The following is a 19,365-nucleotide window of genomic DNA, read 5'->3' as shown; positions in this document are numbered from 1 at the left end:
GATGTGGAAAATAAAAGGCTGCATGCATAGACCCACAATGTTCAGAATAAGGTCTTGAGACACCAGGGAATTGGTTTTTCCACTCATTCCTTCCTCTTACCCACCTTAGCGCTGGAGTATAATTTCACCAGCAACAACCCTTTGGCACCTTGTCCAAGTGACCTGATCTTTTAAATCAGTCAGTTTATTCATTTATACAATCCATCACATCTGATTTCCATGCTGCCCTTAAAACAAAGTAATAATTTCCAGTAGTGGTATACTGGAAAGCTAATGATTTATTTAACAAGCTTGTGAAATTACTACTTCCCCTTAAGTATCGAGTCAAGTCAGGTTAAGCACAAGAGAAAGTAAATAGTCCTGAAAAATAAAAATCTAATTTTGAGACTAAACTGAAATAAAAAATCTCAGTTCCATTCGCCCACCATGTCCCCCCACCCCCTGACTCCCACCCAGGGTGTGGCAGGGGAGAACAGAGAGGACAAGAAAGAAGATGTAACTCTCCATTTATATTTACACATGCAATTTTAATCACAACAGGTTAGCAGTTTATAGAGTGAAGCCTCAATGTTAGCTGCCTAATACCTGTTGCTTTCTCTCTTTCAACCAATTCTTTATCCACCTGCAAGTTTGGTGCAGGACACCCAGCCTTATGCTTATGTAGCAGCTTTTCACATGGAACTTTATCAAAGGCCAAGTAATCCAACGGGGCTTTGTAACATCCACTTGATTTAAGACCCTCAAAAAAGTCAAGAAATTTAGTGAGGCAAAATTTGTTCCTTGCAAAAGTATGATGGCTTCCATTTATAGGAGTAGCTGTATATTAAAGGGTTATTTGCAATCAACTAATTTTGGGAGGTAGTTATCAATGTAAAAATAATGGGTTTACAGTCATCTGTGTTTTAGGAACACTGATCTACTCCTGCTCCTAGGTCCTTTCAGCCCCTTCAGCCTAATCCGCCATGTTCTGCACTGTACAGGGCATTGGTGAGACATCTGGAGTACTGTGTACAGTATTGGTCTCATTATTCGAAAAATGACATAATTGTGTTAGAAGCAGTTCAGAGAAGGTTCTCACGACTCATTCCTTTTGAAAGGGAAGATACTGGGAGGATGTTTCCACTGTGGAAGAGACTAGAACCAGGGGACAGAGTTTAAGAATAGGATGTTTACTGTTTAAGATGGAGATGAGGAGAAATGTTTTTCTCTGAGGGTCATTAGTATGTGGAATTCTCTTCACCAGAAAGCAGTGGAGCAAGAAAGCAGTGGAGGCTTGGTCATTGAATTTATTCAAGGCAGAGTTAGACAGATTTTTGACAGATAAGGGAGTCAAGGGTTATGGGGGGCAGATAGCAAAGTGGAGTTGAGACCACACCAGATCAGCTGTGATAGAACCATAGAAAAGTTACAGCACAGAAAGAGGTCATGACCCTCATGCCTCTACCACCCTCTAAGGAAGTTTGTTCCAGACTCCAACCACACTCTGGATGAAAAAATTCTTCCTCAATTCACATTTACTCCTTTTGTCAATTATTTTGAATCTGTGCCCTCTAGTTCTTGATGTTCTCTCGAGTGCGAACAGTTACTCACTATTTATCCTGTTCATATTCCTTATGATCTTGAATACATCTATCAAATCTCCTCTCAGCCTCCTTTTCTCCAAGGAAAACAGTCCCAACCTCTCCAATCTATCCTCATAGCTACAGTTCTTTATCCCTGGAATCATTCTTATGAATCTCCTCTGTACTCTCCCCAATGCCTTCACATCCTTCCTCAAGCATGATGCCCAGAACTGAACGTAGTACTCCAAATGAGGCCTAAACAGTGTCTTATACAAATTCAACATGACCTCCTTACTCTTGTACTCAATGTCCCTGTTAATAAAGCCTAAGATACTATGTGCTTTATTAACGGTTCTCTCAACATGCCCTGCCATCTTCAATGACTTATGTACATTTACACAGAGGTCCCTCTGTTCCTGCGCCTCCTTTAGAGTTTCTCCTGTTATTTTAGACTGTCTGTTCATATTCTTCCTGCCAAAATGAATCACCTCACACTTCTCTGCACTGAACCTCATCTGCCACTTGTCTGCCCAATCCACCAACATATCTATGTCCCTTTGAAGTTCAAGACTATCCTCATCACAGTTGACAATATTTCCAATCATCGTATCATCTGTAAATTTTGAATCATGGCCTGCACACCATAGTCTCGGTCATTAATATATATCAGGAAGAGCAAGGGTCCCAAAACTGACCCCTGGGGAACTCCCCTGCAGGCCTTTCTCGAATCTGGAAAACAGCCATTTATCACTACTGTTGGTTTCCTGTCATTCAGCCAATTTCTTTGCACTTATTGCCTACTCTCCCTTTTATTCCATAAGCTAGAATTTTGCTCCAGTCTGTTGTGTGGCACTGATCAAATGCCTTTTAAAATCCACACACACCTTTCATGCTTCTAAACTTCAGTGGGCATAGGTCCAATCTGTTCAACCTTTCTTCATAAGGTAAGTCCATCATTCCAGGAATGAGTCCAGTGAACCTTCTCTGAACTGCTTTTAACACGATTATATCATTTTTCAAATAAAGAGACCAAAACTGCGCACAGTATTACAGATGTGTCTCACCAAGGCCCTGTACAACTGCAGCAAAACTTCCCTACTTTTATATTCCATTCCCCTTGCAATAAATGCCAACATTCTATTTGCCTTCCTAATCACTTGCCAAACCTGCGTACTAACGTTTTGTGATTCATGTGCCATTTTACCACTTTTCTTCGAAACAGGTAGAATACTGGCCATTTTCAGTCCGGTTGGATTTTTCCAGTATTTACCAACTCCCTCACGGAGTTGATCAAGACTTCATAGGTTTTGTCCCTACTGTCACTTAGCATTCTCAGATATATATGGTCTGTCCCCGACTGGTGTTGCTCTGAGCTACTTAAGCCTAAAATGATGGAATGGGAGCAATGCCAAGGAAATTCCAGACCCAAGTTTTGAGAAACTGAGGCAAATTTGGCAAAAAAAATGTAAAAAAGGCAAAATGTAAAATTATTTCCAATTGTGGTAAGACCTCTATATATTGACAGCTGAACAGGGAATCTTCAAGATCAACCTTAGAGATAACATAACAAAATAACTGTTCCACATTTATCAAGTCACCCTGGGCTGAATATTTGCCACACAGATAGAAAACAGGAGCCAGGTCTCTTTTTGATTCGGAAACCTACCTGAAGTGGGAATCTGATTAAAGTTTAGATTTTCATAGCATGAGCTTTTAACTGACATGGAAAGCCATTTTCTGTCCACTTTGAGCTAGTGGGGGCAGGAACAGAGGCAGGTCAGATGAAGTGCGGGACTTACTTAGACAGACCAGGCATGCATTTCAAAGGCTGCTGGTGAGAGAGACACCTGCAATTTGTGCCAAAGCCTTCCCCTCTTCACCAGATGTCGCAGGAGAGCCTAAGGCCTGGCACCCAGGAAAGGACAGACCCTTGCTTCATTGATACTGACCTGGATCTAATGCAGGAGGCCATGAGGGAGAGGAAGAAGGTCCTCTTCGTTGTGCAGCAGGGGCACCTTTCTGTCCAGCGTCATCTTCTTCCATCTCCTCCTCTCTTACCTCCGCTCCTCCCCTAATAAGCTGTGACTTTCCAGGGCCTCAGCATCCTTAAGGTCCACACCTCTGGACAGCCATGTTGTGGGGAGTGCAGTAGACAACCACAATGACCAAGACCTTTAACAAGAGGATATTGAGGCCACCACCCGATTGGTCCAAGCAGCAAAATCACATCTTTAGAAGCCCAATAACCTGCAGAATGGTTGTTCAGCTGAGGCGATCACATTGGCTGGCTGTATCATGTGTGCTTCTGTCTGGGGCTCTTATAGAGGGATGAGTAGCCATCTCTTCAAGGGATTTTCCTTATCCCCTAGGGCCAATGCCTCCAATTTTGGATGTTCCGAAACTGACAACTTCTAAAGCCCCTTCCCCTTCCAAAAGTTGGGGAAAAAAACTCATTCTGAGAAAGTCTAATGGGGGATGAGAGTGGAATTCCCGTCCCACCCTGCGCTGCTTCCCATTTCCAGTGCTGGGGTCTGCACCTCAAAACTGACATGCCGGCTGGCACCAGTATTTTCAGGTGTCCCTTCGATCCTTTTGTGTTTTTGGGCTGTGGGGGGCGGGCGGAGACAGGGGCCAGGATTGTGAACATTCAGCTTCATGGTTTCTACAATTGAACAAAGCAGGACTCAGCCAGCAAAACCTCTGGATCTTTGTCTGTCAGTGAGAAGGTTCTTCCTGACCAATAATTTATTGAATATTAACTTGTCTTGCTCTGGCCCAGCCAAAGGAGGTGGAGAATGGAGAACCCATGTGGCATGACCACCAAAACAAACTTTCAAATGGCTAGGAAAACCCACCTGGTGCAAAGCACCTTCTCAAATTTGGCCAACTAGCCATTATACATAAATTCTGCCATTGAACAATTAATGTCCATTAGAGAAGGAAGTTTGCCATCCTGACCTAGTCTGGCATACAGGTGACTCCAGATTCACAGCAATCTGGTTGACTCTTAAATGTCCACTGAAATAGCCCAGCAAGCCACTCAGTTGTACCCAACCGCTAAAAAAATCAATAAAAAGGAATGAAACCGGACCGGCCACCCGGCATTGACCTAAACACTGGAAATGACAACAGCAAACTCAGATCTGTTGTCCTTGCAAAGTCCTCCTTACTAACATCTGGGGGCTCATGCCAAAATTAGGAGAGTTGCCTCACAGACTAGTCAAGCAACAGCCTGACAGTCACACTCATGGAATAATACCTTACAGTCATTGTCCCAGACACCATCATCACCATCCCTGGGTATATACTGCCCCACCAGTAGGACAGACCCAGCAGAGGTGGAGGCACAGTGGTATACAGTCAGGAGGGAGTTGCCCTGGGAGTCCTCAACTCCGGATCCCATGAAGAGTCATGGCATCAGGTAAAACATGGGCAAGGAAACCTCCTGCTGATTACCACATACTACCCTCCCCCCTCAGCTGATGAATCAGTGCTCCTCCATGTTGAACACCACTTGCAGGAAACACTGAAGGTGGCAAGGACGCAGAATGTACTCTGGGTGGGGTACTTCAATGTCCATCACCAAGAGCGGCTCAGTAGCACCATCACAGACCGAGCTGGCAAGTCTTAAAGGACATAACTGCTAGACCGTGTCTGCAGCAGGTGGTGAGGGAACCAACAAGAAGGAAAACATACTCGACCTCATTTTCACCAACCTGCCCGTCGCAGATGCATCTGTCCATGACAGCATCGGTAGGAATGATCACCACACAGTCCTTGTGGAGACGAAGTCCCGTCTTCACATTAACGATACCCTCTATTACGTTGTGTGGCACTGCCACTTTGGTAAATGGGATAGATTTCAAACATATCTAGCAACTCAAAACTGGGCATTCATGAGGTGCTATGGGCAGCAGCAGAATTGTACTCAACCACAATCTGTCACCTCATGGCCTGACATATCCCCCATTCTACCATTACCACCAAGCCAGGGGGTTCAATGAAGAGTGCAGGAGGGCATGCCAGAAGCAGCACCAGGCATAACTAAAAATGAGGTTTAAACCTGGCGAAGCTATAACACAGGATTACTTGCATGCCAAACAGCATAAGCAATAAGCAACAGACAGAGCTAAGTGATTCCACAAGCAACGGATCAGATCTAAGCTCTGCAGCCCTGTTGCATCCAGTCGTGAATAATTAAACAACTCATTGGAGGAGGAGGCTCCACAAATATCTCCATCCTCAATGATGGAGGAGCCCAGCACATCAGTGCAAAAGATAAGGCTGAAGCATTTACAACGATCTTCAGTCAGAAGTGCCAAGTGGATGATCCAACTTGGCCCCCTCCAGAGGTCCCCAGCATTACAGATGCCAGTCTTCAGCCAATTCGATTCACTCCACGTGATATCAAGAAATGGATGAAGGCATTGGATACTGCAAAGGCTATGGGCCCTGACAATATTCCGGCAATGGTACTGAAGACTTGTGTTCCAGAACGTGCCGCACCCCTAGCCAAACTGTTCTAGTACAGCTACAACACTGGTGTCTACCTAGCAATGTGGAAAATTGCCCAGGTATGTTCTGTACACAAAAAACAGGACAAATTCAACCCGGTTAAGTACAACTCCATCAGTCTACTCTGAATCATCAGTAAAGTGATGGAAGAGGTCAGCAACAGTGCTATCAAGTGTCACTTGCTTAGCAATAACCTGCTTATTGACAACCAGTTTGGGTTCCGCCAGGGCCACTCAGCTCCCAACCTCATTACAGCCTTGGTTCAAACATGGACAAAAGAGCTGAACTCCAGAGGTGAGGCAAGTGTGGCTGCCCTTGACATCAAGGCAGCACTTGACTGAGCGTGGCATCAAGGAGCCCTAGCAAAACTGGAGTCAATGGGAATCAGGGGGGAAAACTCTCCGTTGATTGGAGTCATACCTAGCACAAAGGAAGATGGTTATGGTTGTTGGAGGTCAATCATCTCAGTTCCAGGACATCATTGCAGGAGTTCCTCAGGGGAGTGTCCTAGGCCCAACCATCTTCAGCTGCTTCAATGATCTTCCTTTCATCATAAAGTCAGAAATGGGGATGTTCGCCGATGATTGCACAACATTCAGCACCATTTGTAACTCCTCAGATACCGAAGCAGTCCATGTCCAAATGCAATATCCAGGCTTGGGCTGACAAGTGGCAAGTAACAGTCATGCCACACAAATGCCAGACAATGACCATCGCCAACAAGAGAGAATCTAGCCATTGCCCCTTGACATTCAATGGCATTACCATTGCTGAATCCCCCACTATCCTGGGGGTTACCATTGACCAGAAATTGAGCTGGACTAGCCATATAAATACTGTGGCTACACAGGAGGTCAGAGCCTATGAATTCTTTGACGTGTAACTCACTTCCTGGCTCCCCAAAGCCTGTCCACAATCTACAAGGTGCAAGTCAGAGTGTGATGGAATACTCTCCACTTGCAGCTCCAACGGCTCTCAAGAAATTTGACACCAACTAGGACAAAACAGCCCGCTTGATTGGCGCCTCTTCTACAACATTTACTCCTTCCACCACTGATGCACAGTAGCAGCAGTGTGTACCATCTACAAGATATACGGTAGGAACTCACCAAGCCTCTTTAGGCAACACCTTTCTAACCCACGACCATTACCATCTAGAAGGACAAGGGCAGCAGACACAAGGGAATACCGCACCTGAAGTTCCCCTCCAAGCCACACACCATTCTGACTTGGAAATATATCGCCATTCCTTCACTGTCGCTGGGTCAAAATCCTGGAACTCCCTTCCTAACAGCACTGTGTGTGTACCTACACCACATGGACTGCAGTGGTTCAAGAAGGCAGCTCACCACCACCTTCTCAAGGGCAATTAGGGACAGGCAATAAATGCTGACCCAGCCAACGACACCCACATCCTGTAAATGAATTTTTAAAAATGAACTTTTCCTCTTGTTTGCTTGCAGAGACAATAAAGGGCAACAATTTCTGTTGTGGCCAACAGGGTATTGAGTATGAACGTGGACAATGCTGTTATCGCTAGATATTTAAAACTCATTACCCAAAAGGTGCAGAAAGACAGAGGATGCCCTGACATGCCTTAAATGCAGCATTCCTCTCAGTACTTGCACCCAGAAGAGGTCAAAATGAACCTTGCCTGCAACTCTCATCCTATTGGGCATCACAAAATGACCTTCACAATCCCTATGAATTCTTATCATAGACAAAACAGCGAATACAATTTCTAGTTTAGAAGAAATCCACAAACTTGCCAAGGTTTCAAAGTCATTAAAATAAAGAAATTTGGTGCCATTTACACTCCTTACCTTTCTTTTGTCCTTTATTGTTTGTTCCATTGCTCCAAGTGGAAGCCTAGGTGGGAAATACATATACAATTATTTTAATTCCTGGGTATGTTACGTAGAATAAAAAAAGACTAAATGCACACAACACTTCAATATTTAGCTAGGCTACACCAAAGCCGTTATAGTTGTTGCCTTACTAAAGTGCCATGATTTCACATTAGCTCAGATCAGGGGGGAAGCAGTGGTGTAGTAGTATTGTCACTGGACAAGTAATCCAGAGTCTCAGGGTAATGCTCTGGGATCCCAAGTTTGAATCCCACCACAGCAAATGGAGGAGTTTGAATTCAATAAAAATCTGGAATTAAAAGTCTAATGACCACCAGGAAACCATTGTCGCTTGTCATAAAAACCCATCTGGTTCACTAATGCCCTTTAGGAAAGGAAACCTGCTGTCTTTACCTGGTCTGGCCTACATGTGACTCTAGACCCACAGCAATGCAGTTGACTCTTAAATGCCCTCTGAAATGGTCTAGCAGATCACTCAGTTGTCCTTAGACACCACCTTCAAAACCCACTACCATCTAGAAGGACAAGGGCAGCAGACACATGTGACCATCACCACCTGGAAGTTCCCCTCCAAGCCACTCACCATCCTACCTTGGAAATATATTGCTGTTCCTTTACTGTCACTAGGTCAAAATCCTGGAACTCCCTTCCTAACAGCACTGTGGGTGTACCTACACCACCTGGACTGCAGTGGTTCAATATGGCAGCTCGCCACCGCCTTCTCAAGGACAGTTAGGGATGGGCAATAAATGCTGGCCTAGCCAGCAACACCCACATCCCATGAATGAATGAAAAAAAAAGCATAAAACCTTTAACAGATGATTAGGTCAAAATTGTGCTCGTTCACTGCAACAGTTGCAGTGGCATATGAAGCATTAATTATTTGACAAACTGAGCAAGTCTTTTATTGGAATTCCAAGAGCTGATGAATAGAAAATGTACACATAGGAACACTAGGCTTGCATTAAGTATCCTATTCTCAGGTTCAAATCCCTCTATGGCCTTACACCACTCTATCTTTAATCTCCTCCAACCCTTCAAGAACAAAGTGCTACTGCAATTCTGGCCTCTAGTGCATCCCAGATTTATTTTGCCCCTCTATTCATGACCATGCCTTCAACTGTCTGGACCCAAAGCTCTGAAATTCACCCGCCCTAAACCTCTCTCCATCTCAGACTCTCCTTAAGCCTTAACTGTGATCAAACTTTTGCTCACCTGTCCTAATATCTTGTGGCTCAATATCCATTAACACTCCTGTCAAGTGCCTTGGGATGTTTTACAATGTTAAAGTTACTATGCAAATACAAGTTATTGTTTCTGGAATCCAATGAACCTCCAGCTTGCAGCTCTTATAATTTCATTTCCAAGGTCTGCTTAAGTTTCATGGTATCAATGAAATATTCCTGCACAATTTCAGTTAAATTTAGCATCTCAGAAAAGTTCTCTAAAATTTAAATGATCTTTTCAAAGTTTTAAAGCGCTCAAAGTAGAATTGTCACACCTTCGGGATCTACAAAGTTATCATGTGTGTCTATCTGCTGAGAATACACAATGCTTTGCGCTTTAAGGAATTTTGGGATGTCCTCAGGCTGTGAAAGGCACTAAATATGTACAAGACCGTGTATTAGCATGTTCTTGTTGCATACTAATAGATACCACAATAATATCTTTTCCTTTGGTAGCTGTCGGTCTTTGAGTTTAGGGCAGCGGATATTCATGAATGGGTTAGTATTTGCAGGAGGTTCGCCACTGAGAAAAGTTTGAAAATCACTTTTTTTTAAAAAAAGTTATAGTCCATAAATTAGCAGTCTATCTTTAACTGGCTTAGTGTAAAATTAACAATACTTGCGTTAATTCTACCATGATAATCATTGGTTAATTTATTTTTACAGCAGATTTTACTCTATTACTACCATAATCTGTGCTATTATTATCAGTGTGTGTGATTAAGAATGAGACTGCACTGCAAAAGGATGAACCATCGCCTCCACCCACCGCACCCCCATGATCCCCCCCACTCACACAAAGCAGGACAAAACAAACAGTCCCCTACAGAGGTTGGAGAATGGGAACTTTTCTTTTAAAAGAATAATTCTATGCCATTATTAAAAATCAGTATTGTTGAAGATCACTTCTAATTGATTATTTCTAACGAACATGGATTCCATTGCTTGAATGGGCAATTTACAACAGGCAGAATAGATCTCAGACCTATTAGAACAGCCTACAGCTGTTAACCCACTTTATTTTGCCACTGTAGTAACCAGCACAAGCTGAGTGTCCAGGCATTGATTCTGCTGATAAAGGGAGATATGAAAACATTCTATTAGATTGCATTTCAGAATATTCTGATTCTGTCCAAGTCAATACTTAATATTGATGTCTCTTCACTGGTATTTCTCAATATCAAAATATCCACAGAATCTTAACGGCACAGGAGGCCATTTGGTCCATCATGTCTGCACTGGCTCTCCAAATGAGCATTATAACCTAGTTCCATTGCACTGCCTTTTCCTCATACCCTTGCACATTGCTTCTATTCAAATAATCATCTAATGCCATCTTGAATGCCTGGATCGAACCTGCCTCCACCACACTTCCAGGCAGTGCGTTCCAGATCCGAACCACTCATTGTGTGAAAAAGTTTTTTCTCATCTCACACTTGCTTCTTTTGCAAATCACTTTAAATCTGTGCCCTCTCATTCTTGATCCTTTTACGAGTGGGAGCAGCTTCTCCCTATCTACTCTGTTCATCCCCCTCATTATTTTGAGCATCTCTATCAAATCTCCTCTCAGCCTTCTTCTCTTCAAGGAGAACAGTCCCAACCTTTCCAATCTATCCTCATAGCTGAAGTTTCTCATCCCTGGAACCATTTTTATAAACCTCTTCTGCACCCTCTCCAATGCGTTCACATACTTCCTATAATATGTACATAATATTCCAGCTGAGATCCCATGTAGATTTTCTAATATTTCATTGTACAGACAAGGATTTACAATTTTAGACTATTGAATGTTCCAGTAATGTGCTTCAAGAAAGGAAATCTGCCAACTTTATTGAGTCTGGCCTACATGTGACTTCAGATCCACAACAATGTAGTTGACTCAACTGCCCTCTGAAATGGCCAAGCAGAGCATTCAATTCAAGGGCAATTAGGGATGGACAACAAATGCTGGTCTTGCAAATAACAGTTTTGCTATTCCAAGCTGGTGTCTTAGTGCTTCTGATCAAAATCTACTCTAGTGTCTCTGAAACAATGAGGAGTTGGGCGGAGTGTAGGGTCTCTGAACCCAATCTAGATGGGTAGGGTGTCCTTATGAACCAGCAGAGTGAAGTCTCATTGTAGGACAGTGACAGAACATTTTATTTTTTCATGGGGTTGGCACCTCATTAGAGAAAAGCAAAGACAAATTTAGAAGCAAGTTCTATTCTTGGAATTCTTAGGGTTACATCAGCCCATAACCTGCTGTCAAAATAACAGCAAGTCTAATAACTCATAACTGTTATTTATGTGCAAATGCTATAGTCACTGGGGTGATGGCAGATGCACAGTTAAACACTGAAAACAAATGTTGCTGTTGTTCCATCATAAGCTATGTAAAAATGGCATTGCATCGTCTGGCTTACATTTGAAATACATTGAATAGCATGAAATTACTGGATTTGGATGATACATACAAACAAACTAAACTCACTGTGTCATGCCCAGTACAGGCATGAAGATATTCCAAAGTTTAAAGCTGTATTTTAAAATGGACAACAGTTTTTAAGATGGCTGGCAACACATAATGTGAGTTTGGCAATATCAGCTCCAGAGAGACCTGAAACTCAAAGAAATGCCTAATTAAAATATGGACAATCACAGCCACGTGTGAAATTCACAAATCTCTAAGGACAAACCGTCAACAGAACAAGACTATCACCTACAAAAACAAAAATAGCTGGAAAAACCCAGCAGGTCCCACAGCTCCGCAGAGAGAAACACAGCCAACGTTTCGAGTCCGTATGACCCTTCATCAGAACTAAGGAAAAATAGAAAAGAGGTGAAATATAAGCTGGTTGAGGGGGGTGGGACAGGTAGAGCAGGATAGAGAGCCAGTGATAGGTGGAGGCAAAGAAGAGACAAAAGGTCAAAGGGGTGTTGACGGTGGTGATATTAGCTAAGAAATGTGCTAATGGTGACATTAAGGGTAGAAAGCAGGACGAGCAAGGTACAGATAGCCCTAATTGGGGTGGGGGGGGGGGGAAGAATCGAAATAGGCAAAAAGGTGGAGATGAAACAATGGATGGAAATTCATTTAAAAATAATGGAAATAGGTGGGAAAAGAAAAATATATTAAAAAATAAATTATTGGAAAAGGGGGGATCGGAAAGGGGGTGGGGATGGAGGAGACAGTTCACGATCTGAAGGTGTTGAACTCAATGTTAAGTCCGGAAGGCTGTAAAATGCCTAGTCGGAAGATGAGGTGCTGTTCCTCCAGATTGCGTTGAGCTTCACTGGAACATCACAGCTGGCCAAGGTCGGACATGTGGGCATGAGAGCAGGGTGGTGTGTTGAAATGGCAAGCGACAGGGAGGACTGGGTCATGCTATCACCCATCAGCCCATTCACCTTTCTACTTCACCCTGGGCCACAGAGACATCAAAACTTGATGCATTTTCCTAAAAAGGCATTCAAAAAAGAGTCATGCAAATGGAATGGGTCAGTTACAGAAACCTTGGCTGTCTCAAAACTCTCAAAGTGTGAAAGGCCCCAATCAGCCCAACCCACCAACTCTTTTAGGAGGACAGCTTTGGACTCATCATATCTCACATGGTTAAGATAGCCACGTTTATTATGTATTCTTTTCAAAACTAACAGCAGAAGCTATTCTGATCAGAAATACCATGACAGATACCATCAGAAACACCATCTAAGCCATCAAACCAACTGCAAAGCAACTTCAGAGCCAAGGTATTATACAGCTATACCTTGAAATTGGGGGAAGGCCTCTCCCCACACCCAACCTGTTGCATCTTCAAGTTCACCTGAGAGCAGACCTGCTGGCAATTCAACCACAAGAAGTTTCACAACTCATTGAGAATCCTCTGCTTTACAAGAGCTCCATTTCAGGCAAAGTATTAATTCATCTAAGAAACTAAAGGCCTGTTTTGAAAGAGACTGAAATAATTACTACTTACAATCATATTGCTTTTTTGCTTCTTCTGTATCTAATCTTTGTATGTACGTTAATGCGTGTGACATGTTGCATTTAAACCTCCAGGACAAGTATGTGATAATAAATAATCTTCTTTATTTTTAAATTCATAAAGTTTGCTCCTGGAAATTATTTAAATTGGGACAAATGACTGAAAGTACCTTTTAAATAACATGATGAGTTTTAATTACTGACAATCAACCACTCTGGCATGAAGTCTCATTCCTTCAGATTGTGAATTGCTGGAATTTTTTTTTTTTAAATAACTTTTCCTTTGTCTTTTTCTTTCTCTTAATCCTTCTCTTTTTTTTCCCCCCTTCTCTATTGCTGGTTCTGTACAGTACCAGAGTTGACATTGATGTTATCCACTCTGACTTACAGTCTCTCCAAACCTAGCACTGATCATTTCATAATCTTTTAATCATTTTGGTTATGGAAATACACAGCCGTGTGCCCTGTTCACTCAGGTCCAAGATGGCCAGTTTCCGTCACTGCAACATCATTGGCTCATGCTTTCAGGGCCTTGCCATACAAAAGCTTTAAAAACCTAAAAATGCAAGGGCATGTCTAAAAGTTAATGTAATTAGCTTACCACAGCAAATACCAAGCCCAATGCTACAGGATGTTGGTAGGAGTGACAAAGTGAAGAGCAGTGAAGTAAAGCTAGATCACTGATGAAATAACAGAATTCTGAACTTACCTAGTACAAAAATGAGGTCAACTGAAACAGTCAAAGGGTGGTTTTACAATAAAAGGAGTGCTATTGACCCCAAACACACAGTTCTCCATGGTATAAACATCTCCTTGTCGCAATAGGTTTAGGAATTTAATGTCAAGTTAAGGCGCCTGATTAATGTAAACACAGGGAGCAGACCCTGTGTGTTATACAGCAGTGCCCAGCTTCTGCACAGAGCTCAGAAGCGGGAAAGCTTAGAGAGTTCACTTATCTAAATATGAACTAGCATTCAAGAGCCTTTGAACAAAATTCTCCTGTAATAAACTTGGGGTGCAGGGCTGGTTTCTTGTAAGAAACAGTAAACTTTATTTATAGAACTCCCGATGAAGCTACATGCTTGTTCCAAGACCAAGTCTAGAAAGCCCTGACCCTAAGATTCCCCATGCTTAGGACTGATTTGTCTGTACAGTCACAAAATCCCCATATTGGTAATAAAAGATTTAGCTTACAATTACTACATCTCCTACAAAAAAAGCAGCCTTGTTAAGGGCAGAATTTTAGCTGAGATAATTGTCAGAATGGATTAGTAAGCAAACAGGAGCATACAGCTACAGAAAGCAGCAAAATGTAACTGAAAATGTAACTGTACAATCAAAGCAGTGATGTTACTTCATACAGAAAAATAAAAGATCATTAAACTAGCCATGCAAGTTTATTGTAATGCTGTGCCACAGTTAATTTACAAGAAGCCACATACAACTTAACAAATCTAATGCAAAGTTGGTGATGTTCTGGCCAATTAGCAAATAGGGAAATGCGATGGCATGACTAAAAAGTCTGGAATTTAAAATTCTGGAACAAGTTGAGCCGGTTAGGACTTCTCAAAAGAGCTGATGCAGTTACGTACAATAACTGTTAAAAAGTGACAGACGCGGGCTGCTCTACTTAAGGACTTGGGATGCATAGTAGCCAAGCACAGAATACCAATAGACACCTACTCAATCATACATCCACCGCGGAAAATATCCTGTCTCACTTCATGATAAAATTTGTGGCGAGTTAGATAAAACGGAGAAGGCAATTAAAAAGGTCAAAAACCAAACCAGTAAAATCAGCAGTCTGGCAACAGAAGTCAAGCAAACAGGGAGTGAGAATATGTCTGAACTTTAGAGGTTTAAATAATGTGATAGGAAGGGAACATCATCTAAGGCAGACCATAAAGAAAGCAGTGTCTGTCTTTGCATCAAGCACGTTAAAGGTTTTATCAATTGCTATTTGTGGCTATTGGCAGGGACAATTGGATGGAGGTTCAAAGTTGGGCACCTTTAATAGTCATTTTGACAGATGTGTACATACGAGAGGCCTGTTGGATCACCCCCAGCTCCAGAAACATTCTAACACACAATATTTACTGGGCTGGCAGAGGGAAGGAGTTCTGCTTCAAACATGATGGATTTTTAAGGTCCATTTTTTTTTCCTTAAATTATTATCCCAACTCAGAACCAGCTAGTTAACAGGTTCAAGATCCTGTTGAGCCAGGAACATTCCCAAAGAAGCTATAGCCCAAGAGAAGGTCGCACACATAGGGGTCAGGTTGGGGATCATCAGGGTAGCTAGGGGAAGGGAGCACTCCTCCTCCTGGCTCAAACAGTGCGAGATAAGCACCACTTCTTCCACTCAGCAGTCTCTATCTCTCTTTAGCTGCCAGGTTTTCCCAGCCAACCAGCCTCGAAGCTGGAAGTTGATAAAATCCAAGGCATATTAAATCTTTAAATGCTACCTCCTGGAAGCAGTCCATTGCCCATCTACCATCCATTAAAACTGGAAGGTCAAAATGGCTTTTAAAAGTCTCATTCCTGGATCCAACCTCAGCATCTGACCTAACCCAAATCCATCTATTTTCATAAAGGTCAAAATAACCCCATAATGTCCGATTCTAGTAGGGCACCGAATGAGTAGAAGTTACTATCGATAATGTCCATTTGGGGACACACTGAAAAAGACAATCATCCCAGATTTGCACCAAGTACTGTGGAGCAGGTGGGTAAAACAACATTGGAGAGAGTGTGAGCAGGACACATGGCACTACGTGGAATGTGTGTGTGGTGAGCAGAGCCATGGACAGGATGAGGGCACGAGCTCAAGAGGGTATGAGCCTGATGGAGATCTGAGGGAGCGTGTGAAAAGCCGCCATTGCGGCCAGCGGGTAAAACAACCTCCCAGAACCTCTTCCTGCCCTCTGGGCCCCTCCCATTAGTCCTCCCAACCTCACCAGACACCTCAGCCCCCCCGCTTAGTCCCTCCCCCTTCCTGAATCCCTCACTTCTTCCTCCAGCTTTACTCCTTCCCTCTTCCCAACTCCTTCCTCCCTCGGACTCCCTCCCCTCTCCGCATTCCTTCCCCCCTCTGAACTCCTTCCCTTACACCTTCTATCCCCTCACACCTACCTCCCCAATTGACATCTTCTCCCGCATTACCCGCTCCTACCCCGTGCTCCATCCCCCTCTCCCGACCTCACAACCCACCGACACCTTCATTACCCCGCCCCAACACCTTCATTGCCTCCCAACTTCATTACCCCCTTCTAACCTCACCCCCCCACCAACACCTCCATTCTTCCCTCGACACCTTGTCCTCTCCCAGTCGATGCTAGACCTTCCTCTCCCACCCCCTCAATCATCATTCGTTGTGAGCATCAAAGATGACTTTCCAATGAGCTGCTTCACAGCACAGCCATGTCCATGAGAATCCACCCAGCGTGCCATGGTCACTCCTCCAGGGTTCTGTTGCTGTCGGGCTCCAGCATCTTCTGCTCCTCAGATGTCCGTGATGTGAGTAAGGCCTTGGCAGGTAAGTCCCAACTTCTGCATATCATATTTGTCAATAAGTGTTCTGCACTGCCGAGTTTTTCTGCCGATGTGGGCTATGAAATCCACTTGAAATAGACATTTTCAGGGAGAGATTTTGCAGCACTTGGTTACTGAAATCCCAGTGCTATGACCAATTCAAGAAGGATCAGCATTGATGCTTGCAGTTCAGGAATAAGTTCAGTATTATTCCAGGAGGAACAAATCATACCAGCTGCCTCATAATCAATCATGCCAATTTCATACAGGTATGTTCAGTGAGGCAAAAAATTGCAACTGCTATATTTGGGAGTTAAAAAATGTAACCATTATGTATATGCAAGAAATTGTGACAGGTTGTAAATCTGGCGACAACTATGCAATTCTTCACAAAACCAAACTAAGACTTTAGAGCGTGTTATTTAAGCTGCAAAAGTAGACAGTAGAAAGCAAGAGAGCAAGTTGACGTCAAAACTATTTGAAACCAAAGGCACATGTGGCGAAGGTGATCAAATGACTGTGTTCACAGTAATCAGTTCACCAGTGTTGCCAGCAAGGCAAGATGAAATGATGAACAGAAAAAGGCTAATCATTATGAAAATTGAAATCCCTATTCTGGCAACCATTTGAGGCTCATAACCAGATATCATTTCAAATGCTGGAGCAAAATACACATAAACACACTTTATTAAAAAAATTCTCAGGATGGCATACAATATGGGCCCTACAAAGGCCGGTTGGGGAGGGGAGAAAAGGGCGCAGGGAGTTGTTTAGACTTTCTTCTTAGAGCTGCCTAGCAATTATGGCAAGAACATTACCTTCCACTTTTCAGCGCAAGTCTGGGTCTTATTTAAATCCTATTGCAAACTGCATGACTACTTCATTAACAGAGCAGTTGTGAATGGCAATGAATACAATCAGTGACTAGGTCCACTCCTCACCTTGTGACAGAGGGAAGGTTACTGAAGCAGCTGAAGATGGCAGGGCCAGGGGCAATGCCCTAAAAACTCCTGCCATAATGTCTTTGTGTTTCAATGATTGGTCTCCGATGACCATTAGCACTTTCTTATGCAGCAGGTATGATTGCAGCCACTGGAAGGTTTTCCACCATCTGTTTTGGTTGGGCCCCTTGGTGCGCCTTTGATGAATTGCTACCTTAAATGTCAGGACAACTGTTCTCACTTTTCCTCTGGTATTCAGCTTTTGATCAAGGACTTGAACAAGTTAAGGAGCCACATTGTTCTAACTGATCATCAGCAAACTAATTATTGAGGAGTTGATGTTACCTAACAACATTGCAGATTACTTCCATCACTTTGCTAATGGTTGTGAGGAGGCCGATTAAGAGAGTCATGCCTGGATTAGATTTGTCATTAGGACATACCTGGGTAATTTTCCACATTAGTAGATGCATCATAACTGCAATGGAAATAGTTTGGTAGTGGATCTGACGAGTTATGGTGCACAAAATCTTCAGCATGACCACCATCTGCAACTAGTGTTCTCAGTTAATTCTAATAGTCATGTGAAGTGAACCAAATTGGTTGGCCATTGGCATCTATAAGGGCAAGGACCTCCTAAGGAGACCAAGTCAGATTACCTACTCGACACTTTTGGCTGAAGACACTTACAAAACATTCCAACCTTGTCTCTTGCATTCATGTGCCTTGCTCAGCCACAGTTGAGATGGGGATGTTTATGGAGTTTCCTCTGCCAGTTAGCTGCCCAATTCCCACCACAATCTTCAAATAGATATTGCAGAGCATCAGTTAGTTAGTTTGTTTTGGGGTTGTTTGGCAAGTGTTTCAATCCTGAGCCTCTATGGAAGATACCAATGTAGCAAAGCTTCTGGAGGAGCAGGACAATTTGCAGCAACTTCCTGAATTCCATGTTGACATTTTGACAATCCCAAAACTAACTAACTAACTGAAGCGAAGCTCTGCAATATCTAGTTGAGGATTGTGGTGGGAATTGGGCAGCTAACTGGCAGAGGAAACTCCATAAACATCCTCATTTCAACTGTTGGCATTCAAGGAGCTACGTGTTGTAATTTCACTAAACTGCTACCTCAAATCACGTGCCTGCAAATCCAAGAATGCTACAATATGACATGTGGAGAGTCTCCTTGCATCCTTCAGTATGATGCTCAGAACAGTGACAAAATAACATCTGGCCTACAAGGAAAATTGATTTAAACTAAAACTTCAGCACATACAAATGATTTGACTCTCTGTCGCTTCGTCTTTTGTTCTGTATAGGTTAGACGGAAGTAATTTGTTCAAGATCTGTGCTGCATAAAACAAACAAACAGTCTGGTTGAAACTCATCTATTAATTTCCCCAAAGTCAGTGATCAAACTGCATCTACTTGTTTTATTATCTGGACAGAAGACTTGAAATTCCAAATGTCGCAGGTCCTGTTCTAGTCCATGCTACATATTTTGTGAACATTCATGAAGTGTCTTAGGTGCGATACAAAGCAGAAAACAGAACATTTGTCAGAACCGGATGAAGGGTCATCATTGACCTGAAACATTAACTCTGTTTCTCTCCACAGATGCTGCCTGACTTGCTGAATATTTCTATCACTTTCTGCTTGTATTTCAGATTTCCAATATTTGCAGTATTTTGCTTTTGGAACAATGTTTGCACTGTCAGCTTTGAGAAAACCAAAAGGCCAAGATTTTGTGGTAAAAATAA

The 19,365-nt window shown here is 42.8% G+C and overlaps 1 protein-coding gene across 1 annotated transcript in view; it reads right to left on the bottom strand.

Annotated features, from left to right (window-relative positions):
• Positions 1 to 19,365, bottom strand: part of snx10b (sorting nexin 10b) — a 42,219-nt gene that overhangs the window by 4,075 nt on the left and 18,779 nt on the right. Inside the window, exon 2 of the mRNA XM_078535185.1 lies at positions 7,901 to 7,946. Within this exon, the coding sequence (XP_078391311.1) occupies positions 7,901 to 7,930 (30 nt within the window). The 5' untranslated portion in view covers positions 7,931 to 7,946. The remainder of the gene's footprint in view (positions 1 to 7,900; positions 7,947 to 19,365) is intronic.

This window comes from Cetorhinus maximus, chromosome 3 (genome assembly GCF_964194155.1).
Source record: "Cetorhinus maximus chromosome 3, sCetMax3.hap1.1, whole genome shotgun sequence".
Classification (NCBI taxonomy): domain Eukaryota; kingdom Metazoa; phylum Chordata; class Chondrichthyes; order Lamniformes; family Cetorhinidae; genus Cetorhinus; species Cetorhinus maximus.
This window is presented reverse-complemented; position numbering and strand designations above follow the sequence as displayed.